This window comes from Takifugu rubripes, chromosome 19 (assembly GCF_901000725.2).
Source record: "Takifugu rubripes chromosome 19, fTakRub1.2, whole genome shotgun sequence".
Classification (NCBI taxonomy): Eukaryota; Metazoa; Chordata; class Actinopteri; order Tetraodontiformes; family Tetraodontidae; genus Takifugu; species Takifugu rubripes.
In genome coordinates this window covers 15,827,854-15,853,754 of record NC_042303.1, presented here as the reverse complement: position 1 = coordinate 15,853,754, position 25,901 = coordinate 15,827,854, and the positions used below count along the sequence as shown (strand labels likewise).

The window sequence follows — 25,901 nt, the reverse complement described above, 5'->3', positions numbered from 1 at the left end:
TTGCCAAAGAAAAGGCAGCTATAGAAACACCGCAATGCTAGAAACGGCCTAAAACACCTTTTTAAAAAGAATAATCGTCCAACTTTTAATTTAGGAAAATTGTTTACAAAAGGAGGCTCATTAAACAAACGATCATCCATTACGAACGAAGGTTCCCGGCGTTCCAGGTCATGGTGCGCTCAGGGATTCTAGCAAAACAAGCTGGTTTGAAGTTGATGGTTTCCAACACCGGCTCTGGTCTTTGTCTTCTGCTGTGGGGGCTCGAAGCGAAACCTAATGGTTCACACACTGGTGAAAACCAGTCTGGAGTGGATTTTCCCTGAGTACAGCAGCACAGGAGAGAAACCGCACTCGTGAACAGTCCTATTTGTAACCACGTATTCGATTTTGTTTTCCATTGTTCTGTGTGCTCAGTAGAGCCGGTTTGATATTAATTCATAGCAGCTTTATTAAGGTGTGTCACATGGCTGACCTTTTCCTTTTCCCACTATCTCATTATCTGGTCACGTCACACGGCCTCTGCTCTGGGGGCTCGTGTCAGGGTGGAAATGTGTGCCTGTGTTTCTGTAACAGTGCTTGCACACATGTTCAAACACATTTCTGGCTTTTACGCTAATTGCAGCGCTGCTCCTTGTACGCTGGTGTTTTTAATGCGGTTTTGAGTATTCCTTCTGCTTTAGAAAGCAGCTTTAGGTCCCCCTTTATTACTGAGTGATGCAAATGGAGAGTAAAAAAAAAGAACATCCATACTGGCCGAGATATTTAAATATTCCAAGCAGATAATGATCTTTACTTATAACAGGGGCTTAGACTTCTGCCCTGTCGTCACTCCACTGTGGCTGCTACCTTTGGCATTTCACATCAGACACCGCAGGACTGCAGTCGCTCCATGGGGTCAATTTATGGTATGTATGTAAGCTGTGTGTGTGTGTGTGTGTGTCCATGTTGAGGGTGCTGGGATGGCGGCTCGTGTGTGTGAGATTCTCATTAGCAGGCAGCAACAGCCCGGCAGTATCTAATGAACTCTGCAGCACATATTGTCTCTGCTTCACGCGGGAAATCACATTATGGGGCTCGTCTGCGCCATCACCTTCCCCTTTGCGAACATGACTCTCCGCCACCTCAGCCGCGGTCTGAGTGCCCACCACCACCTGAACCTCCGTGTCCCTTTCTTTGCTTTTCTGCTACGCTGGTGTTAAATTTAGATGTTCGGTCAGACAGTTCACACAGAATAGAGACTCCGAAACACAAAGACACAATCACTGAAACGTTTTTTTTGATGGAAAGGCAAGGTCAACATCTCTGCTCTGTACAACGAGCCTCCCCCCTCCAGAGGAATAGAACAGCTCTGGAAGCTGTCTGTATGGGGTTTAAGGTACAGATGACATTTATGATCAAATAGGTTTAAAGCCGCATTAAACTATGTTAAATGAAATTAGCGTGTTTTATGGTCCAGGTTAGAAGGATGGTTGGAAGCCAAAGTTGAACGTATGTTCTGGTTAATGTGGGCATATACGTTTTGTAAGAAATCTCCCACTTGGCTCACACAACCATCTGCTCTGAATAAACACACAAGCGAGCACCATCTGACTGTATAAATGTATATAAATCACCGTACACTTGATGTGATAGATTATGATTCTTATGGGTGCCTGGTGGATCAGCACTATAAATATGGGTGGAAATTTGGATGCACCAACCTTTTGAAACAAGAGGGTGGCTGACAGTGATAGAGAAACAGCAATAAGGTTGAACGGAGGAAACACATTCGTGAGACACACTTTTGGGTGCCTTCTTACATGGGGTGAGAAATGTGGCACATCTGCTTATGTCGGATGAATGTTGTGTTATTACACAATGCAAGAAAATGTCCATGAAAATGTAATGTCACTCCAGATTTGTCTCTCTTGTCTCTTAATATTTGGCTTTTTCAGACTAGTGAGCAGCTTAAATGAAACCACCATAACCACACATGAGCATTTCTGTGTGTGTGTGTGTGTGTGTGAAAGAGAAGACTAGATAGAGAGAGTGACTCACCTCTCTCCACTGTTTTGTTTCAACACCCTGTGTATAGAGGACACACACTGTCCAAAACAGAGCAGAAAGCAGCAAAAAAGTGTAAATAGAACTCAAAGAGATGCAGTTTAAAGACAGAGAGAATTAGAATAAACCAGACTCCAAACCCAACAAGGTTTTATCCTCAGTAAAAAAAAACACAATTATAAATAGCCACCAAAATATTATAAATATATAAATATACGTCCATATCTGCTAAGATGGGCTTTTGGTTTGTACTTACATGGATCTGACTTAGAAAATGTGTCCTTGTCCAGCAGGTTTCTGGAAAAGAAAGGACAGAAAAGGCGTAGGTCAGTCAGAGGGTCCAAATCCTCGCTGAAATGCTGCTGTCACACAGGTGACCCGCAAACCCACATGTGATGACAGTAGCTGTTGTGCCAACGTCACCAGTAAGATTTGGCTTCATTTGAGGTATTCTTGCATTCTAAAATGAGCGTGCTTTCATTCCCCACCACACAGGCTGCCTTTAATAGGTTGTAAATATCAAATATGGATGAGAAGTGCAGTAATGGACGTCCTGTTCTTCTCTGGAATAATCTCAGATCTTCAAATCTCTCCTCCCCTTTAACTCAGTGCTCTGCCACACAGTAACAGTCCTGTCAAGCAGCTCCACTCTGACCTGTCAGACAGAAAATCACAGCTGAACAGGAACAACAACAGTAACAACAGGTCACTGCCAATAAGCGCCACACTGACACAGTGAAGACGCACAATAAAGCTCAGGGGTCATTCATTAAAATGTCGATTTCCCACCGCGACATCTCAGAATATCTCCCGTCACAGCTATAAACCATCTGGCATGAGGACATAAACTAATAAATAATGTTATCAAGTCAGTTTTGGACAACTCACACATGCCGACAGTGTGATTTTGAAGCAAGATCTAACAGAGCTTCAAACATGAAGCTGCAGGGCACAAATTATTTCCACATTCAAGATGTCTTGTATAAGTAAACAGGATCTCTGTAAGTCACGCAAACTCACATGCATATTTATAGTCTTTCACACTCCGTAATTATCCTGCTGGAGGGAATATTGGCACAGAAAATTGGTAGTTTTGGTGTCTGGTACAATAGCAGCCTGATTACCTGAACGCGGGTCTGTGCTTAAGTGCACACCTTTGTGCCTGCCCTCATAACCTGTGGGCTTCCCACTCTGCAACCCTTTCTTATTTAAGCCTATTTGTGAATGACGCGCTCTAGATTTTAACATAAATCTGTAATTGTGCCATTTAATCAGAGGCCAGCTGTGTTTGATAGCAGCCACTATGTGTTATGTTCATCAGGAGTCCTAATTTCAGTATGGAACACATTTTGAAGCAACTCTTTGAAGTTTAATCAACACTTACAGCATGTATTTACAGGAATTATGGGTTAGCAGGAGGTTCTTGAAGGTGGTTCCACTCTTTTATACAGTCTGTCTGCACCAGCGACTCCAGCGTGGGGGACCAGTCCACACACACACGACTGTTTTGCATAATCACGCATCTTTTTCTGAAATATTTTCCTCTCTCAGACGTCCAGAATAATGCCAAGTGATGCACAGACTACTGCTCTACTCACTGACTACACAATAGTGAATTAAAACAGATTGTTTGTAAATGACAATTCACACGATTTTGAGGACGACTGTATATGTCTAAAATAAGATCTAAACCCCTGGCCTTTATGTTTACCAAATCATATAACCTCAACTTTCATCATTCAACTTGGAGTAAAGAGGATGCACTCCATTTTTTTCCAGTAAAATAAACAAAACTGATCTATTTGTTAGAAAAAGATTCGACAGGACTAACAGTCTAATGGATCCTTTTCAAATATTCCAAATGCAGTCCCTGAATGCAGCACCGGCGTCTTTCATAACATTAACTCACCAGCAAACAAACAGCCTCTCTGATTTCTGGCCGACTCCACACGTGCGTTGTCCCCTCACACTTCCAGGCCCCTCCCCCTTCCCCTTCCCTCTCCTGGCGCCTTACGTGATTCATATCCCGAGGCATTTTCATACATTTTCTATAAATCTATTTTTGAATTTAGCTCCCAACCAACCCCAACCCCCCTTCCCATGTTTTTACTTGTCCATCTTACACATCCATCATGCTTGCTTGACCTTTTCCTGACGTCTGCCAGAGGCGACGATGTATCCCGTAACGTTGCACTTCTTATATTTTCCATCACTGCAGCGATGTGGGAGTGTAGGATTTGAGCCCCGGTCTATTTTTTGATGTGTTTTTCCCCACAGCCCACATTTTGCATGTAAAGTGATAAAAAATAATAAAATTCATAAAACAGATGATGATAGTGAATGTTTGTCCATGTCAGCATTAGACACAAAGGGTGTCAAATCAGATATTCATCACATTATAAAAATTTCGCTTTAAAAAACAGCCATTATATGCCAACCAGGCCTCAAAGAGGAAGAGGAGAGGCCTTCCACTGAATCAGGTGTAATAAGTGAAGGAGAAGTTCTGGTCGGATTCCTCCAGACTGGCATCCAGGACCTTTACAGAAACACGTGGACTTTAAACAGAGATGAAAGGAAAGGACAACATACAGCCACTTGAATTTTTATCCTAAACTCCATAAAAAAATCTCCGTGACTCTTTTTTTAGTGCATCTTCTGGCTTTCACAGATTATATACATATAAAAGCTTTCCACTATCTGTGTGTATAGTAATATAGATAGTGTGTATAGATCGTATATATGGAGTGCAGACGTGGCCTTTGATGATTGTGGGAGTGCCTTCGTGTGCACACGGACCTATTCAACCTTATCAACCGTGCATCCACGCAGCCACCGCTCTCTCCATTTTCCCTCTCTGTTTCCTCATTTAGTTTATTTTCCTCCTGCGTGCAGGTCCAAAATGAATCAGCCCGTATGTCATCCACCGCTGCCTCCTCTATCTCTGTCATTTCCGCCTCCTGTTTATCTGTTCGCCGCGTGTTATCTCATTCCATTATCTCTCATGTTAACCACAGCCCCCACTTGCTTTTATCCCTTTGCCAGCGTTCTTTACTTTCCAACATTCATTTGCATTTTTCTTCCCATAGATGGGACTATCAGCAACTGTTGGGGAGCCACTCGGATCTATTGGATTCAAATCTGTGATCAACGAGTGCAAGTGGCAAAATAAATGTAGGGGGACAAAAAAGATTTACAGGCAGACTACATCAATCCATCAAAAAAAAAAACCAGCCATCCATCTTGTGTTTAGGGCTGCTTATTCCTGCAGGAATACACCCTGGACACGACAGGACAAAGGACCCATTTCTGAGACATTAGTCGACACCCGCACCCAGAGTTATGTGATCAGAAATATTAAGCAATATTTTGAGGATACGGCTTGGTTTCACATCCTTGCACCTAAGCGGCGGCCCTGACAGCTCTGATCCCTGCAGAGAGATTCAGCAGCGTGTGGAAAACAGAAAGTAAGGGGAAAGTCAAAAGCGGTTTATTCCAAACGCCTCGGCCTCAACATAATTTGCTCATTCGGTGTATTTCTGTTGCCGGCTGCATGCTAGATATCAGACAATAAAGAGGCGGCAGCAGCGCGTGCTGGCATTCTGACCGCCAAAAGGCAGCAGTTGTAGCAAAACGACCATAGAATCTAAAATTTGGCGCCATGAAGTACCTAAAAGCTGCAGACATACTGCGGTGTGTGGAGTCACATGCAGCAACAGCAAACTAATCCTCTATTAAGCAACCCACTTCGTGCTGTGTATGTTGTGCGTACAATAATTGGTACAGTTATTGTTTTGGTGTCTTACTGGAGGGCTACACTGAGCAGCCCACAGTCAGAACACAAACCCAGATCGAATAGCTGAACAAACTCCAGCAGAGGCCGTGTTCAGTGAGCCACTGGAAGGACATTTAGTGCCATTAAAATATCAACAGGCTCTATTTCATGTCAACTGTGCTGCTGAGATTAGACAAGATAATTTTCAAGGTCGTACAGATTCAACCCAGAGGTCATAAATGTGCAACTGCAGAGAGGATCGTCCTGATAGTGTCCTTTCCTCACACCGTAGGCAGTGTGAACAGAGATCAGCGGGTTTAGTCTCGACTGTCAATCACGTAATCTGTGATCAAAATACAACAAGCTCCTTCTTCAGTAAAGCAAGCTGACTCTGATCTGTCTCCAGACCTAGGTATGGGTACAGGAAAATAGCTGCACCAACACCCAGCAGGGGCTCAACCTGAGCCTATTCAGATCTGGATCTTCTCAAACAAAGCCTCATCAAAGTGATTCTGCTATTACCCTCTGTCAAGAGCAGCCCCCACAGCACAACACGCCCGCCCCTGATCAGCAGCCTCGCTCTGAATTATGCAGGGAGCCTCACCTAAATTTCCTCTGAGCGCTGCATCTACCATCATTAACGCTCACTGAAAAGCCAAAGACCTGGTTTCAAAATGCTCGTGTTACACACGGCATTGATCGGGGGGGGGGACGAGGCAGAATTTATTGAAATTCAAGAAAAGGGAGATGCACGGAAGTACATAAAAGGGTAGATTTTGGGGAAGATGATCTACTGTGCTTGCAGGGTGAGAGAATTAGCTGTGTGATATCATGTCTGTCTTTAAAATCTTTCTCCAGCCATCGATTCAAATTTCTGTGCGTGGAAGCACACTATAATGTACATTTTCTCATTTCTCTTTTGCATTAATCTGCTTGTCTGCACTGCTTTCACACTTCAGCTCCTCTTTATGTTTGCAGCTCTGTCAGAAACACGAGCATTATTTTTTCTCAGAGGGTCTGTCATTAAACAGCAAAAGAATCCATGTTGAGCCCGAAACAGGATTTTTCCACATTCATATACGTTCTATATCTCCAGTTTCTCCGGGGTATTAAAAAAGGCCACTATAGCAACATTAAACATTTAAATCGGACCACTGCATTTGCATTAGGTGTTGTGTAACCCATTTCAAAGAGAATGACAATACTAGGGGGCCTCTAAACTAAGTTTCTGAAGAAGAAAAAAATGTTCTTTTATGCAAACCAGGTTATGAAAAGATCTGAGATGCGCTGCAGCAGCAAGGGCAGGATTTGGGTATGTGTGTCTCTGCGCGCAGGGGAAATTTCCAAATCATGGGAGCAGGAATTAAGAGAAACTCAAATGTAAGAACAAGAAAAGGAGCAGAATGTGCATGTTTCAGATGTGTGTGTCAAAGAGAGAGAGCCGGAACGAGAGAAATTAAGTCCTGGGAGATTAGATCAGAAATAGAATGGAGTTTCACGGAGCTCCTCTCGCACTGAAAGACAGACAGAACAGATGTTGGAAAGACAGAACTTTATTTACAGAGATCTGACATCATCCAAAATAATGAGATGGCTTCTTCCATCTGAGCTGTGAGAGGTTCCTGTCTGTAACACAACGTGTCAGGTTCCCTGAAGTGGGCACCAATAAAATGCCACAGGCTGATTATGAAGCTTCTAACTGGAATGTGGGAATAATTCCACCCGACCCTATAACAGACGGTGTTACAGGGTTACAGGGTAATTATCATCTCTGTGGCAACTGAGCCAAAGCATCACGCATGAATTTAAATAATGTTTGGGAAAAGTATTCCCCGGAAATTTACATCCAGGGAAAAAAAAGGCGAAATGCATGTGTGCAGCGAGGGCGAAAGGTTGCCATCGAGGGCGTATTTTTCTGTTGTCAGAAACAACCGTGGGCGTCGAAATGTTTTTTACTGTATAAAAAAGCTCCCGTTGACCTCCTGTTTGTTGTCATGCAGGAAAAACTGAGCCGCAGCCGTCAGATTTACGTCTGAAGAAGCTAACTGAACCAACCAGGAAATCCAAAAGTGGAAAAACAGTTTAAAAAACAGAGCTGCCTGCGCTGCTCCACGCTCAGCTATTGATTTGTCTGCGTCAGTTTACTTAGATTTACAATTTAAATTAGTTAAAAGTTACAATTTAGTTTTTCGTTTAAATTAGATTTTACCATTTCTGGTATCATTATCATTTCTTTGTCTGTACGTTGGGCACATCTTCTAATGCTTCTAATTTAGACAATATAGAAGCTAAGAAAGTGAGTCCTGCCTCTTCACCCCCCCCCCCCCCCCCCCCCCCCGGGACTCTATCACTGCAGGGAAGAGGGGAAAAACATCCCAGTTTTCCTCAGGAATGCTGAGGCAGGATCAATTGTCAGGAGAGGAACGAAGCAGAAGGTAAAGCATGAAAGGCATGAAACGATGGAGGGATATGTGAGGGTGGAGGGAGGACAGTAATGTGTTTAGAGGAGCCCTGAGTAAAGCATTATGCAGCACAGGTTATTAAACCCCGGCATGATTTATCAAGATGGATTTTAACCGTTTCTGCCTTTCATGGCATCGCTGTCATTTCAGCTTTTGTATTTCTTAGCTGCCGTATGCTTTTCTTCAATTTATGCATTCGTGCCTGAAAGTTAATTGTTGTTTAGATCCCCTTTTAAATCCTCTCCCTTGTTAATTTTTAAACAAAACAAACACTCCCTCCACTGCAGCTGCATCCAAACTGTAAATCCGCCGTTCCACTGGTGGCAGATCAATGACGGACCCAAACACGATCATTTTTCACACCGGCTGCTGAATTATTCAAGTCGGGGCGCCCTCTGGGGAGGTTCCAGCTCCTCCTGCCAGACAGCCTGCAGCTCTCTGAGAAGGCTCGGGGAAATCGGAAAAAAAATACCCCAAAAGTGCAGGTCAGGTATCTGGCAGTGACAGGAAGCGGAGGTCAAAGCCCCTGGAAAAAAGGTCGCGTGAGGACTGTTTGTGGTCTTCAGCTCCAGAATGTGACGCTCTGAAAGGTAATTTAACAGAGTGGAAGAGGTGGCAACAGCGAGACAATACTTCATTCATCAGCTCACATACGTGCTATCGAAATGATTCCACAAATGAAGACAGCAGGTTTAAAGTATTCAAAGTAGGTCAAAGTGTGTGTGTTTGAGTTTGGTGTTAGGAGGGTGTGTGATGTGAGTCTGCACCCACTCCTGGGACTGTAGCTGTCATAAAATCATCAAATATTTGCTCACACACTTGCAGTGACGTGATATATCAGAATTAATTGCACAGAAATGACCCAAGAGCTGTGCTTCTTTGATGCTTGATGCCATTCATCAATCAGTCAATCTTTACTTAGGTTAAATTAAATTTATTAATACAAAACAAGCCGTCATCACAGAACCTAAATCTAGTCATCCACGGACGGTCCTGAAAGTTTTCTGTGACCTTTCACCTGTCACCTGAGCCACTCTCGGCAGCTCTCACATCCACACCTGACACCGCTGTGCACGTGCTTGTGATTTTCTCTCCATTCTAGCATATTTCTCCACCTGTCAGTCTGAGGAGACCTGAGAGGAGATGAAAGAGGAATAAGTCAACGGTGATTGTTGAATTGGTGTTTATTTCTACCATTTCTGTTGTTGTCTGCTGTTGTCACGGTTACTATTACCGTATGTGGTCTTATGGGGTCCAATAAAAGCATGTGTTTGAGCGTAAACGCCACAGAAGGTCAACCTGCTCTGCTTGTTACTATCAAATAATAATAATAATAATAATAATAAAAAACATTTTCATCATTCCGCCTACACACTTTCACACATTCACTTGCTGCACAAACTTGGACGTTTGTCCAACAGAGCTGAAAATGCAGAATGGCAACGTCTAGGAGAGCCAACGGTTGGCAAAACCAGCATCGGCCTACAGTTAATGTTCCTCAACAAAACATGAGCATAAGCTCTGGAAAAGAGCTTTTCAAACATCAAATGTTGATGCTGGATGAACCCAACAGCAGTTGTTTAGTTCCTGATAACTGTCTTCTACTCACATGTTGTGGAAAAGACAGCTTTGGTAGTCGTGACGCAGCAAAGGAAAGACAAAGGCCCGTCCCTCTAATTGCCTGGTGAAGGTGCAGCTGTCCACAGCTGTAATTCTCTCTCCTGGAAGCTCCGAGTGGTGCCAGTCATTAGGCTCCCATTACTGCATCACATATGCTGAGGACAGACGCCTCGGCTGCAGCCCAGCCAATTCAAACGGAGAAATGATTGCTCAGGCACCTGTGTTTAGCCTCCGTTGTGCTTTTTTCCCTTTTTACATATATTTCAGGCCTTCACTAAAAAAACAACAAAAGGAATTCTGCTACAACTCTGGAGCAGGTTAGTTTGTATGCACTGTCATTCACATCACACGCGTCAAGAGTGATTTATAACCAGCACGGCGAGCGCGGCACATTTGTGATTTAATTATGGGAGTGCATTTGTGTTTTCACATTTTGGTTTCTGATTGTGGCGTTTTGGAGCCGAACGCTTGGATTAATCAAACAAAAGGGTGTCAGTGGGGCCAGCGTGACACAATGGCAACGAGCAAATAAATCAAACTGTACTTTATCAGCTGACTGCAGAGCTCACCTGCGGTTTTCTGCATGTTTCCACAGACGTGAAGGAGAGTTACCATTAGAATTTTGTGGAAGCCTGATAAAAATGCAAAGGAGGGAGCTGATAATTCACAGACCCCAGGTCAGATGTTATTAATGGTTCCTCCAATTAGGCAGATGACTCAGGTGACCTGTGATGCCCCACTAGCAGAGAAACTTGATTCTTGAACCGGAGGAAAGGTGAAGAAGTAAAGTTTTGGCTCGCACGGTGAAGAACCGGTACCTAAATGTCTGGATTCAGCATTAATTAAGCACAGACAGGTGTGGCTTCCCCAAAAGATATGAGAGTGGGGCTCTTGAGTCTATAATTAATATGTGTCTGCAAAATGCTGAGGGGGGGGGCTCTCGAATCCCAAAAACCTTCAAAACAACGATCTCATTTTGAAAACTCCGTCATGTTGGGGTTTTTTGTAGATCTTTTACAGAAATCTACATGGTTGAACTGATTCTTTTTTGTTTTGGTGCTTTTTATAAAAATGTTAACATATAAAAAGAATTGTGTGGCAGCATGAAGCGATCTTCCAATACTCTGGCATTTATTATTAATAAAAGCCATCAGAACTTTCAGAACACTTCAGAAACCCTGCAGAAGTGTAGCTACGAGGGGCCCTCACTCCTCCACTAATACGTTTGACTTTGACTCCCAGTGATTCTGCTGGTCGTGCCAGTGAACCAGCAAGCCTGCCAGTACAGAGAGCACAGATCAAAGCATTTCAGCCCCTCACATCAAAGCCAGCGTGACGGCCGACTGTCATTATCCCACGGAGAATGTTCCCTCAGACTTCTCTCATGTTCTGCTGATGTTCTGTTGCCCGCAATCTCATTTGGCCTCATTTGTATTCGAGGGGATTCTCTCACCCACGCGCCGGAGCTGAAAGATGCAACTGCGATACTCGTATGAATGGAAGATTCCGATGGGCCCGGAAATGACACGCATAATTCTCGGCGGCGTCGCTGACAGAACCAATTATGGACGTTGCGAAGAGAGAACAGTGGGTCTGTCAGAGCTGAAGGGGATTAGGTGAGGGGTGATGAATAAAATCAATGCAATCTATTCGCAGAACAAAGGCCAGAACTATCTATTTGCAGCATCGGCAACGGTATTTTGTGTCTCAAGACCAGCTGAAAGAAATAATTGATTCTAAAGTGGGGGTAGGAGCTCTCATCATGCGCACGTGTCATCGTTTCCTGCAGTCCGTTGGTCATTGACTTTGGTGAAAGCTTTAGCGCCCGCATCCGGCGGCGTGCGGGAGGCGTTCGGGGGAAAGCGTTGAGAAGAGGCAGAACTCGACTGTGAGACAGCATGTGGCACCTCTACAAAGCACTTACCTTCAGTGTTAGTCGGAGCGGAGATTGGTTTCCAACCTGCCAAAGAACACTTCACACCACAAAGACAGCCTAATGTCTTTCAGTCTTTCTCATCTAAAAATAATACAGAACCAACCGCTGTGGCGCAGTGGTGGAGGTGGCAAATTATGGGATTGCGAGGGAACCGGTGATCCAAATACCAGCTCAGGAGTACATAGCCAAGTACCTGCAGTTTACTCTTTACAGTAGCCGACACTGGTGCAGTCGTGCTCGACCCTTTTCTGAGACTCTTGATGTTAATGCGCCCAATGAACTGCACACACACACACACACACACACACACACACACACACACACACACACACACACACACACACGTGCACAGCAGTGAATATAATGTCTTTTTTCCACAGCCTTGCGGAGTGTTTGGAGCAGAAAAAGAAGCTTCGCTCGTCACATTTTGTCCGACGGCCCTCGAGAGGACAGTTTGTGTGAGAGAGGCGGAGAAGCAGCCTCATCACCGCAGCAGGTGTTAGAGTGCCTGGATCTGCAGCTCCTCTCCAGCCTTAATAACGCTGATTAAATTTTAATACGTGAACTATTGTGAGAAACGAGGTGACCCCAAGCGGACCCTGAGTGTTTGTGTGTGTGAGGAGGAGATAAGTTCCAGGGACCCACAAAGCTGTATGTATATTTTTGGGCTCACACCATGTTTTTTTTGTCTTTTTATTGCTCAAGAGTTGTGAATAATTTAAAAGGATTTAGTACAACTTTGCGGCATTGATAATAATAATAATAAAAAAAAGTTTTTGCAATTTGATTTCCCACACATTTGCTTTTCATCGCTCCCATTTTCATTCATTTCCTCGCCCACATTTCACAGAACTGCTGCACTACAACAATAACTGCAGCAACTCATCCACCTCCACAGGCAGAAACATCTGTTTTACTTCATCCTGAAGCTTTTTTTCCTCCAAAAAATATCAGCTCTCGTTTCAGGTCATTAATGCATTCACGTCCCAGTTTCTGCCATGAAGAGCACTTCTTCCCTCTCTTCATGTCACCATCTCCAGCTAAAGCTGCTGAGGGAGGAATGATGGGAAATGTCTAACATCATGTGACGCAGAGAGAAAACATCTCCCTAAACTTTAGGTAGTGGACTCATGGTGCAGATGCAGGTCCCTCTCCTCTAATAGATTACACTCCTGATTTCACCAACTTTAATTTTTTTTTTTTGAGGATTTAATTTATGGCTCCACTTTAACTTTTCCACAGAGAATAATTAGCGTCAACGCAATGTCTGGTGCGTTATATAGCCCCGTCAAAACTGCTGAGACTGAGGGAGGTGCGATGTGAGCTGTGAGGGAAATTAGAGCAAACTGCCGTTCGAGAACTCTCGAGGGGGTTCTGCACTGTACAAGAAGCCTTCATATATGTCCCAGATCTATATAGGAACCTATTGGATGCTAAAACTAGTTCTCGGCAGCAAGAAGTTGCAAATTTCCCCATTTATGGGGCGACTAAAGGATTATCTTATTTTATATCATCTAGGACTTTAATTCCCGCCCCATTCTGGACAAATGAGTCCAGGAATCCCACATTCCCTGTGCACTTTGGAGCAGAATCCTTATGTTGTAGCCCTCAGCCCCAGTTTTGCCCCTGCCAATTTCATCTTCCCCTTATTAAAGGTTAGATTTTTATTGTTAACCCTCAGCATGTTTCATTGGTTCCCGCTGCTTCAAATTCACTCGGTGAACTTTCACCCAGGCTTGTTTGCAGTCACAGTTGACCCCACTTGACCCCACCTCAGAATCCATTTCTGTGTAGGTTTTTTCCTCAATCAGAGCCATAATAACTGCATTCTCTACTCTGTAGAGATCTTATTTTATAGATCTGGCCTCCTTCATTTAGTGTCAGTCCTGAAGATTCTCCTGGTTGATGGCTTAAAACACATCTGTCTGAAAGGTGTTCACATTCTCCAGATCATCAATTATTCAGTGGCTCGGATGCCAACTGTCAGTGTGCGTTATGTTGAAGATGCACACGTGTGAACTGCATTAACCAGGTCAGAAATAAACCATAAGGAATGATGTACGGCAAAAGGAATCAGCAGGGGTGCTGGAGCTAGCCAGTGAAAGGCATAGACACCATTCTGGGTTGCGAATTTGGCAAGTTTGGTGAGCTGAGGTCTGAAAATAAGGCGAGAGAAAACAGAAAAATACCCACAGATTTCCACCAATATCTGTCAGCTTTGTACCAGATGCAGCTGGAGGACAGGACACATCCTTCAATTGGACACAACAGTACGATCAGGTCAGAAAACCTGAGATCTAAACAGGGAATAAAGGCCAAGGCCTGAAAAGCAGACAGTGACATGACTCAGATGCTAAAGCAGGATGTGTCCTCTCAGCTGGGCCAGTATGCCAAAAGGTTCCGGACTACATCAGACATGTCAGCTCGGCTTTGTTTTTCACTCTCCCTGCAAAGATTCTCAAGTGGTCTGGCCAAATGAGAACACGCCCACTCATTTACCTGCTGCAAAATGGCAGAGAAGATAGTGAGGAAACAGCGTCATTGAGCCAAACATGACCACGCACCTGGAAACTGATGCATTTATGGTGAGATGGAGGCATTGTTGCAGATATATAAACCTAATATCCAACAGGTTTGTAAGACAATGCTCCTTTTAGATCCAGGAGGCCAGTAAATGCTCCAGGTTCCTCCCCACACTGAACAAAACTCACACCAGTACCCAACTCTGCAGCCATCTTATTTTACAACTCCCGCCTTCTTCATTTAGCGTCTGTGCTGATAATAACTTGCTGTCAAATGCAGGTAGAGTATCCTGTAATGATGGGTATTAACCCAGGGGAGAGTGGCTATCATCAGGCCTCGGAGGCTTCAGCGAGGTGCATGTGCATGGCGACAGTGCGACAGCAGCAAATAAAACCCATCAGGGAGCCTCCTCCCCTGTAGAAATCCAATTCACTCGACATCTGTTGTAGAGGGATTGTAAGAGTTTTGGGAGCTGGCAGAGATGTCAACGGGACAAGAGCGTTTAAATGTAGCATCCGCGTTTGCTCGAGGAGCTACAACCCATCTATTATTTATCGCGCAGCTTCAGAAGTCATTACTCTGCCATCCATGTCAGCCCAACACCAAGCGCGATGCTAACAAGCTCCCCAAATCAGGCAACTATTCAGATTATCCTTCCTTCATAATCCTTACGGATTACAAGACAATGGCAGTCTTACGCACAGTTTACCCCCTTGTTTTTCTTTTCCTGGTCTTTCTTTCCCCCCTTTAATTCACACACACAAACACTCTGACAATACAAAGCAGTGAACCTGGGAGAAAACACATTGATCCACCGTTTTCCCTTAATTATTTCTTCTTCACAAACTCTTCCATCTGCCCTCGGCATCTAAACTCTGCCTGTCAGTCAGCAGAGGCTGGCACAGGCATAGCTATACACACACAAAGACACACACACATGAAGGTGCAGGGTTGTCAAGCAGGGATTCGTCATTTACCTGGAACCTGACCATGTTTAGAATCCCATCTTTTTCGTCTTTGCCCCAGAAACATGCACTGCTGGTCACCAGTAACACATGAATCTCATCCCCAGTGTCTGTTTATTTATTAATTTATCTATTTTCGACTCAGAGCAGAGCGCTGTGGCAGTGAGCTTCTCTGAACATCAGAAAGAGCATCAATAATGCACACACAGCTTGTTATAGCTCAAAACTGGCTACGCTTCGATGGCTCACCAACGAGGCTCAAGATCAGAAATAAGAGGTGTGTGTGTGTGTGTGTGTGTGTGTGAGCGAGAGAGAGAGAGTGAGAGAGAGAGAAAGATAGAGAGAGAGAGCGTGTGTGTGTGTGCGTGCGTGCGTGCATGTGTATGTGTGAAAGAGGGGGGCGTTGGAATCATTAACTTTAAAACCTTTCCTAATGCAGAGTGGAGAGCCTGCTTGTTCTCATTCTCCACCCCTGTGGGCAGATTTATGTTGGTGGAGACAGATTTTTTTTCTTGAATGGCTGAAAAACAGACCCCCCCCCCCCCCCACACACACACACACACACACACACACACACAAAAAGACTAAGAAGACTAAGAAGATGCAAACACAATGAAAAACATCAAGTAAAGCACAATTTGATGTCCAGAGTGTTTTGTCCAGAGTGATGTATGAATCATGTATAGCCTGTATGCATGTAGGGTTATTTGGCTTTGATTTGGATTTAATGGCACATATCTGACAAAGATCAGTGTGATAACAAAGTTCTCAAGCAGTCCATACATTTAGGAAACGCTGTGGGTGCTTTAATATAAGGGCGCATCAACAGAGAATCTTACTGAAAGACTGAACTTAAACAGTCACTCCAAATGCCCACACCCAAAACCTGCAGCTCTGCTTTTATATCTAACAGCTGAATTCCTAAATTCATAGAAAGACACGCGCAGGCACAACTTTCCCATCCGCGATCCTTCACGCCGAACTTTCATGACGCGCTCCCGGGTCTCACCTGCAGGAGACGGTGATTTCTACTTTGGTGGCGGGGATGTTCCCGGTGATCGGGTCGAAGTCGTACACCGATGACATGTCCTCCAGCTTGTCCATAACGTCTCCCTCCATCTCCATGGCCAGATCCTGCGGTGGCGCGGTTCTGATCCGGGATCCGCACAGCCTGGCTCTGACCGAGCGCGCTGAGTCTCCGGCGACTCCGGGGACCAGATCAGAGACCAGCTGGCCTCCGGTGCGTCCGGGTGAGGCAGCCACCTCACCAATGTTGAAGCGGGACAGAATGGAGAGAGGTACGGGAGTGGATGGACGGCGGCAGAGGCGCGGAGATGCACTTGGTCAACTGTCCATGGAGCGTGAGAGACGTCAGAGCCTGGACAGGATGAGCAAATGCTGTTGCGCCCTCGCCGACCCGCTGCGCGCGTGGAGAGTTGGGCTCCTCTCCGGTCTCCGCTCTGCGCTCGCAGCAGAACGTGAGAAGAGAAAAGGCTACATACTCTCAAACACACCCATCCTCCTCCCACTCAGAATCACATTCATGTGCGGGTAACCCTGCCCATGCCCCCCCCCACCACCACCCACCCAGCTCCCCCGGTGCCGTTACCGCCCGTCAGCAGCTTCTGCGCTGGTATCACGATGTGTGAGGCGCTGATCCTATTTAACATCCTGGGTATTTCGGGAAATCTTCACTTACAAGTAAAAGAATGACTAATACATCTGAAGTCCTCTAATTTTATTATCTTAAAGGAGAAGAGTAAAAGACAGACCCACGGCAGATGAAGTGTGAGGGCTTATAAATGGGAGAAATTCAGCACCACCACCGTGGACAGCTCCCAGAGAAACCAATAATCCCCCAAAAGTCAACAAAAGCCCATTTAACCTTTGATGCTTGCAGAGAAATAACTGTATAATCGCGCTAAATCAACTAGGACCTAGAGTTCAGATGCAGAGTGTGTTTATTAGTCTTAAACTGTGTCCATGGTGACTAATGTAAAAACCAGGCAGGAATTACACCGAAACGTAGTGACCATCATTCATCATTAGCCTGTTTCTGCAGCTCAGTCCTTCCCTGTAAACACCAATATAATGATTATGATAAATAAATACAACACCGCATCCCCATTTACAGTAATGAATAAAACACACATAATCCCTTGTGAATGAACCCACATCCAGCTGCTGTGGTGCCGTTGTTGGATCAGCAAACACGCAGAGCATCACAGTTCACTATTTCCATCTGTCTGTCAGTCCTTCCCTAATCTCACTGACAGAAACACGCAGCTATGAATTGTTTTACTTTCTATACAGCACCTGTAGTGTCTGGATTCCGGAAATCAATGTATACCAGCACAGGGCGCTTCTGCCCACACAACCCTCCGGTTAAGGATTAGGAACCAACACACACTTACACGCACTACACACAATCGTTCTTTAAAACATGTGCAGTTTGACAGCAACAAATGACTTCCTCACATGTTAGCGAACGACCCGTAAACAGAGATTAAGAGGCGCATTTGCATCCGCGCTGGTCTGGCTCCAGGATGATTCATGTATTTTAAGGACTCAGTGTTTAGTGTGGGCGGAGCACATTATTGCAGATGTTCCAGGGAGTGGGCCGAACAGGAGCGGAGCCAGAGGATGAAGATACAGAGGGAGGGAAAAAACGTGAGGAAGGGGAGAGAAAATAACTCAACACAACTGCTATTTTATCCTGAGCGGCAACCTGTGGGATCACAAACTGGGAATCCAAACACGAAATGTTCTGATGACTTTATTAATCATGCAGCGGCGTTCACAGCTCCCTGTAACAGGCAGATGTGTTTGAGTACAAACAGCTCTCCAGTCAACAGTTGTTAATTTACAATAATTAAAACGGAAAAAAGAATAAGCCACTCTGGTGGATGCTGCGCTGACCGTTGGTGAGCCACAGAATCAGTACTGTTAAAACCCTAACCAGGATATTTCATATGGCGTCTTTCTTTCCTTTTCTTTTTTATTTTTAGAAGGTGTGTTCCTGCTGAATGATCAAACACGTCTGTTATTACTGTCTAACGGTGATGAAGCCGGAGGTGGTCAAAGCTTTGTGCTGCTGGTCACATTAATAACACCGTGGGGGATTTCAATTGTCCCTTTTTCCTCCTTCTCTGTCCTAATCTCTCCGCTTCCCGCAGATTCTTCAGCGCTAATTACTGTGTTTATGCTCCCTTACGTCACCCCGTCCAAAAATATCGTCTTTCTGGGGGCAATTATGCAAAAACAGTTAAATGTCTTGTCAAATGACTGAAGCTACTTAATGAAAGAGATGTGAATTTGAGTTTTCATACCGGGTGTTGCTTTTGCCATTTCAATTTTTAAAAAAAAAGGAAATCCAACATCCTTCTCACTTTGACATAGGAAGTGAGTGGAAAGACTCAATAATTGATATTTTCATGCTTCCTGTGATGCTTCTTTGCTGTCAGATAATTGTGTTGTTAAACAGATTTTTATGGCCTGTTGTGGACATGATTCCAACCTTCAGAGCAGTTTAACTCTGAGCGACTCAGGGCCTCCTGCGGTGCAGCAAAGCATCTTCTATTTAACTTAATGAAGGTTTCCACTTATCGTAATCGCGGCTCCACATCAGGGCTGTGAGTCTGCAGCATCACAAACGAGGGTCTGAGTTTTTAATCGGCTCAGTCGGGTCTCATTTTGCTCCCTCCAGATATTCATCTGATGTTTTCCACACATTTTTCAATGAATTATACAAATGAAGAAAAAAAATCCCCGTTTATCCCAGCAGGCTGAGACACGGGCAGGTTTAACAAGAAGCAACCAGGTAACTCATTTGGAAGCACCAGCAACATGAAAAGAAGGGACTTTGTTGTCATAGCGCAGCTTCAGTAAAGCCCAGTAAACTCTGACGGAGGCCGAGGCAGCGGCGTAAAAGGGTCACATGCTCCCTCCCACAGTCTAATCCAGCTTTGTAGCCTGTTGGGTAAACCCAGAGTCCAACACCTCCCGTGGCGTTTAACATCGCCGGGAAGCCTTTCTTGAACGATTGCAAAACCAAAAACAAAAGAGTCCGAGTGTGAGCAACAGTCGCGCAGAACTGCAACGCCGCGACAGCCATAGGAGGCCGAGCGAAGAAGGAGCGGCGCCGTTCTGCCTCCGGCTGCAGCAGAGGACGGGATTCAACGAGCAGCGAGATGGATTAGGGGCCCGAAACAACAATAGCAGCTGTAATCACAAACTCTTTGATTCATTGTTGCATTTTGCCACCGGGGAAACGTTGACCACCCACTCATTTGGTGGAGCTGATGGTTTTCAATATCAGAGCAGATGTTTAATACATCTCGGGGTATTTGCTCTCCTCCAGGTGCCCGATTCTGAAGACCGCTCACACCCAACTGAACACAAACGTAGTTGATCCAGGACAAATATGTAGCACAGGACAAACATAGAATCTCCTTATCTCATCCCTCAGGGTCAACAGGAGCCAATATTGGAATCACAGCACCAGAAGACTCATGTAGATATGTCACATCAGCATAGAACACATGGGAGGAACAGTTGGAGCATTTTAGCTAGCTCAGTCAAACCTGGGAGCCATAATAGTAAAGAAAATGTTCAAATAGAAAAGAGCTTTGAGATGAAAATTAGCCCAAACAGGTCTTTCAACTAAAGGCTGTGAAAATGAAGAAGACATTGAATCATAAATATGGGAGGACAGAGGCTGCAGCTTCTTTAGCAGAGCAATGGCTGGAGGAGCTGGGGAGGACGAGAGGAGGAGGAGGAGCAGGAGGAGGAGGAGGAGAGACACTTCATTCAGGAGAGTGAAGGTGGAAGACACAAATGTGACCTGGGCCACCAGCAGCAGGGACAAACTGGGACAAGATGGAAACGGGACTGTTGAGGGGGTTGTTCTGCTGGAGGGGAGGAGAAAAGCTTTCCACAGGCTTCTTTAAAAGCCGCGGTTCAAAGACCTGCATCGAGTATCGGGGTGCATTAGTGCCAGGCATCATGGGTAATCCTAAACATTCTGGAAAAAACACCCCTGACGAATGGCACGAACAAGTGAGACCAGTATGAGCAATGGGACCCGAAATGACGGGATAGTGTCGTGGGGTTATGGGTTATTCTCTCATCTCTAGATTTCTCCCGTATCCTAAAATAACCTTTACTAACATATTTCAAGATTCAAGATTCAAGATTCAAGATAACTTTATTGATCCCTTTAGGGGGTGTCCACCAGGGAAATTAGCATCTCCAAAGATCTACAGCATCTACAAAAGTTCCCACCACCATTCCCCCCATCAAACCTATTAAAGATAATAGAATATAAGAAAATAAGAAATAAAATAAAATAGAATAAATTAAAAATAGAATATGAATATAACAATATAAATATAAACATCTCAAAGATCAGGAAGCTACTGATGCAGCCTGACGCTGAAAAGTTAGTCCATGCATTTGTTACTTCCAGGCTGGACTACTGTAACTCCTTATTATCAGGGTGTCCAAACAACTCTTTAAGAAGCCTCCAGTTGATCCAAAATGCTGCAGCCAGAGTTCTGACAGGTATTGACAAAAGAGATCACATTACTCCTGTACTGGTGTCGCTTCATTGGCTGCCCGTTAAATTTAGAATAACTTTTAAAACCCTTCTTCTGACCTACAAGGTCCTCAGAGGCCTAGCTCCATCCTACCTGGAGGAGCTAGTGATACCCTATCAGCCCAATAGACCGCTCCGCTCTCAGAATGCTGGTCTACTTGTGGTTCCCAGAGTTTCTAGGAGTAGAATGGGGGGCCGAGCATTTAGCTACCAGGCCCCCCTGCTTTGGAACCAGCTCCCTGTCCAGGTACGGGAGGCTGACTCCATCGCTACTTTTAAGATCAGACTCAAAACCTACCTCTTTGAAAAAGCTTACTGTTACTAATTCAGTAGTTCCAGCTACTATCATAGACAGACAAATTATCATACTTAGGGGGTCGTCTAATCGTTAGGTCACATCTTAGTTATGCTGTTATAGGCCAAGGCTGCCGGGGTCCGGAAACATGATCACCTGACAGGCCTCTGTCACTCCACTGGGTCATGGTTTCCTCTCCTTTCCTCTCCTCATCAAGCAGACTAGTTATGCTGATTCTTGTGTAGTTTTTCTGCTCCCCCCCCCCCCTCTATTTATTTGCAGGTATCACTGCCATCGGAGCTGCATAATGACCGCCGGCCCCGTTGAAGTGATTGTGCATATTTTTTGTTTGTGTTTCTGTGCTCTGTGCCTCTCCTCTCCCTCTCCTCTCCTCTCCTCTCCTCTCCTTCTCCTTTTCCTCTCCCTCTCCTCTTCTTTCCTCTCCTCTTTCCCCTCCTCCTCCTTCTCCTCTCCTCTACCTCCCCTTCACTCTACCTCTCCTCTCCTCTACCCCTCTCCTCTCCTACCTATCCTATCCTCTACCTGTCCTCCCACCTCTCCTCTCTCTTTACCCAGCCGGCCATCAGCAGGAGGGTCCCCCTACATGAGCCTGGTCCTGCTCAAGGTTTCTTCCTGTTAAAGGGGAGTTTTTCCTTGCCACTGTTGCTTGTCTGGGGTCAGGCTCTGGGATTCTGGAAAGCGCCTTGAAACAATTTTGATTGTATAAGACGCTATATAAATAAAGATTGATTGACTGATTGATTGAACAGCCTGATGGCTCGGGGGATGAATGAGTTCCCCAGTCTGTTGGTCCTGAACTTGGGGAGGCGCAGCCTCTGGCTGATCAGGCTTCTCTGGCTGTGGAGGACAGTGTGCAGAGGGTGGCGGACATTGTCCATGATGCTCCGCAGTTTGTCGATAGTTCTCCTCTCTGCCACTGTCGCCAGAGGTTCCAGCTTCATCCCCACCACCGAGCCGGCCCGCCTGATCAGCTTCTCCAGCCTGGAGAGGTCTGCTTTTGTTGCGCTCCCCCCCCAGCAGACCACAGCGTAGGACAGGACGCTGGCGACCACAGACTGATAGAACATCCAGAGGAGTTTCTGCAGATGTTGAACGATCTGAGTCTCCTCAGGAAGTACATCCTGCTCTGGGTCTTCTTATACAGCTGCCTCGTGTTGCTTGTCCAGTCCAGCCTGTTGTCCAGCCACAGCCCAAGATATTTATAGGTCTGCACGCCCTCCACCTCCTCCGTTCCTATCTGAACTGGTCTAGGTCTCGGTCGGTCCCTCCCAAAGTCAATGACCAGTTCTTTAGTTTTGGAGGTGTTGAGCTGCAGGCCGTTGTTGTGGCACCAGGCAACAAAGTCCCTCACCAGGCACCGGTACTCCTCCTCTTGGTCGTCTCTGATACACCCAACGATGGCTGTGTCATCAGCGAACTTCTGAATGTGACACATTTCAGAGTTGTAACAGAAGTCCGAGGTGTACAGAGTGAAGAGGATGGGGGACAGCACAGTCCCCTGTGGAGCCCCGATGCTGCTGACCACAGTGTCAGACGTGGTGTCCTTCATCCTGACGAACTGCGGCCTGTCGGTGAGGTAGCTGGAGATCCAAGCAACCAGGAAGGGGTCCACTCGCATCTGTAGAAGCTTGTCCTGTAGGACAAGGGGCTGGATCGTATTGAAGGCACTCGAGAAATCCAAAAAGAGGATTCTCGCTGTGCCACTCCCCTTGTCCAGATGCGAGTGGACTCGGTGCAGCAGGTAGATGATGGCGTCCTCTACACCGACCTTGTCCCGGTAGGCGAACTGTAGGGAGTCCTCAGCGTGCTGCACCTGGGGCCTGAGGAGGTTGAGGAAGAGCCGCTCCAGAGTCTTCATCAGGTGTGAGGTGAGTGCCACCGGCCGGAAGTCGTTCAGCTCACTTTCTTCACGTGGGTTGTTTTTTTGTACGTTTCTTCCCTCCAATTCGCGCTCCAAATGATCGAGTATCTCGGTGGTTTTGTTTCTGCTCTCACTAGAAAGTGAATATTTTCACTTTTTACTGACATTTGCTTTAGACTTTTGTATAAGCAGAGTCGTGAGGACATACGGTTCTACTTTTAATTCATATTTATCAAGGAGACTTCTTCAGGAGCTTCTGGGGAGTAAAAATCCCCTTTTCTCAGCGCTGGTATTTACCTCTTGTTGATGGTGTGAAGGCTTCCACCCATACTGAGGCGTTGGAGGTCGTGGGTAATGTTTAACAGGACAGCCGTGACGACGGATCAAAAGTCCACATATGCTTCCTTGTCAGATCGACCTTCACACTTCAGTCTGGGAGACTCCAGAAGACACGTCCTGGTGAGTGTGACTGAGAAGCAAATAGCCCAACACTTCAGAGAGGCTTTCTGACAACTTTCCACGTTCCCAAGCTTTCCAGTGTGTGCACGTTCCCTGGCCCTCATGGTGGAGCTGGCCTTCTACCCGGCGGTGGCGCTCATCTATTTTTTTGGAGTGATGAGCGCCTCCAAGGAGGATCGCGTGGAGCTGGACGACCGGGCATCCATTAACGTCTTCTTGCTGTTTGTGCTGGCGCAGCCGCTGTGCCTGGTGCTTGGGGGCTACACGGGCATGGCAACGTACCTCCTCACAGCTCTGGTCTCCTACAACTTCCTGCCGTGGAAGCCGACAGAGCAGCCCAAAAAGGGAGAACAATCAAAGAAAAAGAAGTGAGGACAGAACAAAGAGGAGACAGAGGTGAAGAAGGGTTGAGAACAAAATTATTTGTAAAGAGAATGATTCATTGCGTGACCCTTATCAGCGTTCTCGGTGTAAATTTTTGTGTTTTTCTTCTATTACAATCCTTTTATAGACTGTTTGAGATGGAAATTGATAACTTGGTGGTCATATCTGGGATGGAAGAGCTACAAAACAGAAGAAAACAAAGATAAAACCTAAAAGAAAATGGCTGATAAAATAGAACCAGAGTGCAGTTTAGCAACAGCTTCATACACTGTAAAAAATGAATCATTTGGTTTTTCTGGAAAATACGCACACCTGAGCATTCCAAAAGTGTCAGGTTTATTAAACTTACAAACACACAACGAAGTGTATTTCTGATGATTCAAATCAAACTCAGTGCTCCTTTTTAAGAAAAAGCAGCTCAGAAAACAGATGTAAAAAGTTTTTACAGTGCACCTTCAGCGTATCAGGCACCCAAGGCTGGGATTTCTCCATAGTTTTCCAGAAATGGAAGCAGTTCTAATACATTTTGATTTCTTTGCCATGTCTTCTTTGCTTTCCCTGCATCGTGATGGTGTGACGCTCTGGCCCGTTTTTCGTCATCGCAGAACACGACAAAAAGAATGACGTCACAAATGCTCCCCCCGTCTCTCACCGCTTTTTAATACAGCCCTCGAATTTTTTAAATGGTGCAGCATCTATTTTATGTGGAATCACGTTCTCCAGCAACCTTATTATAGCTCTGAGCAGAAAAAAACTGTTATTAGGACTCTTTGTAACCTGGAAGGTCAAAGGTCATGCCCCAAAGGTTAAATTGTTCTCTGATGAACCAGTGAGGGCACACAGATAGATAGATAGATAGATAGATAGATAGATAGATAGATAGATAGATAGATAGATAGATAGATAGATAGATAGATAGATAGATAGATAGATAGATAGATAGATAGATAGATATTGTGCCTGTGTGTCCCTCTGATGTGACGCAGTGCTGAGACGCTGTATAATGGGATTAGACTGTGCACTCTGCTGATAGACGTGCACTTTGTTCAGCTGCCACGTGCATCGTGGAAATGGTAGAAATTCCACCACTTCCTTCACTATTAGCATCTCCTTTCATGTACTCTGAAGTCATTTTTGCACTTCTGCCTTCTCAGATGCCCCCCATATAAAAGCTTGTTTCTCTTTAGCTTAGCGCTAAACTTGTCTTTTTAAATGTCCTCCAGGTTTTTATCCTACAAGTGCACGATCAAATGTGCAGCGTTTTCTCCTTCTCCTTCACCACAGCTGCTCCAACTTCTTTTATTTCAGATTTACCTGCAGTTTAAAATGAAGATGAATGAGGAATTCATGCTTGTTGCTAAGTTTCAAGGCCCAATTAATTCACTTGATATTAGATGTGATAAGAAGTAAATGTTTTGCTCTCAGCTTGTTAGTTAGAAAAGGCTTGGAACTAATTAGAAAGCAGAATTCAGGCATGTGAAACTTAATGCAGCTGTTTAAAACATCTGTCCTGGGTGGAGCAGAGGCCCCAGGACCAGCAGCATGGTGGGAATATTACATTAACTTCAGATCTGATCAGCAGCTGCTCAGACTCCAGCTGAATTGACTTAAACAATCATTAAAATAAACTCTCATTCCTATGAAGGGGGGGGGGGGGGTAGCTCAGTCTCTGGGGGCTAAGCTGAGAAGTGGAGGGTTCTCGGTTCGAGCCCCAGGGTCGACAGAACACCTTGCTGAGGCACCAAACCCACAAATGCTCACAGAGGGCCCTGCTAAGAACTGCCGACTCATCCAGGGGGGGCCCCTGCCGTCACCCATATGTGCGCCCTCCCTGTGACCCCGAAAGGGATAAAGCGGTGCAGAAGAGGAGATGAGATTCCACTGAATAGAGTCATACATTCTGCTCCCCTCACAGGTCTGGATAATGTGCACGTGATACTTCAGGAGGGGGTTAGTGAATTTAA

At 45.3% G+C, this 25,901-nt stretch overlaps 1 protein-coding gene and 2 long non-coding RNA genes across 4 annotated transcripts in view; 2 read left to right on the top strand and 1 right to left on the bottom strand.

The window, feature by feature from the left end:
- cpne5b (copine Vb) overlaps positions 1-16,875 on the bottom strand; it is a 58,961-nt gene extending 42,086 nt beyond the window's left edge. For both annotated transcript variants that reach the window (XM_029827056.1, XM_003973608.2), the window contains exons 1-3: positions 16,331-16,875; positions 2,300-2,340; positions 2,038-2,084 (exon numbers count right to left, since the gene is read on the bottom strand). In XM_029827056.1, the coding sequence (XP_029682916.1) occupies positions 2,038-2,084; positions 2,300-2,340; positions 16,331-16,446 (204 nt within the window). In that variant the 5' untranslated portion in view covers positions 16,447-16,875. The remainder of the gene's footprint in view (positions 1-2,037; positions 2,085-2,299; positions 2,341-16,330) is intronic.
- On the top strand, positions 806-2,824 carry LOC115246962 (uncharacterized). Its single transcript, XR_003886071.1, has 3 exons — positions 806-905; positions 2,334-2,490; positions 2,653-2,824. It is a non-coding gene; the product is annotated as an uncharacterized lncRNA (long non-coding RNA).
- Positions 16,876-23,396: 6,521 nt separating the features above from the next.
- Positions 23,397-24,298, top strand: LOC115246809 (uncharacterized). Its single transcript, XR_003885877.1, has 3 exons — positions 23,397-23,553; positions 23,625-23,949; positions 24,065-24,298. It is a non-coding gene; the product is annotated as an uncharacterized lncRNA (long non-coding RNA).
- The last annotated feature ends 1,603 nt before the right edge of the window (positions 24,299-25,901 follow it).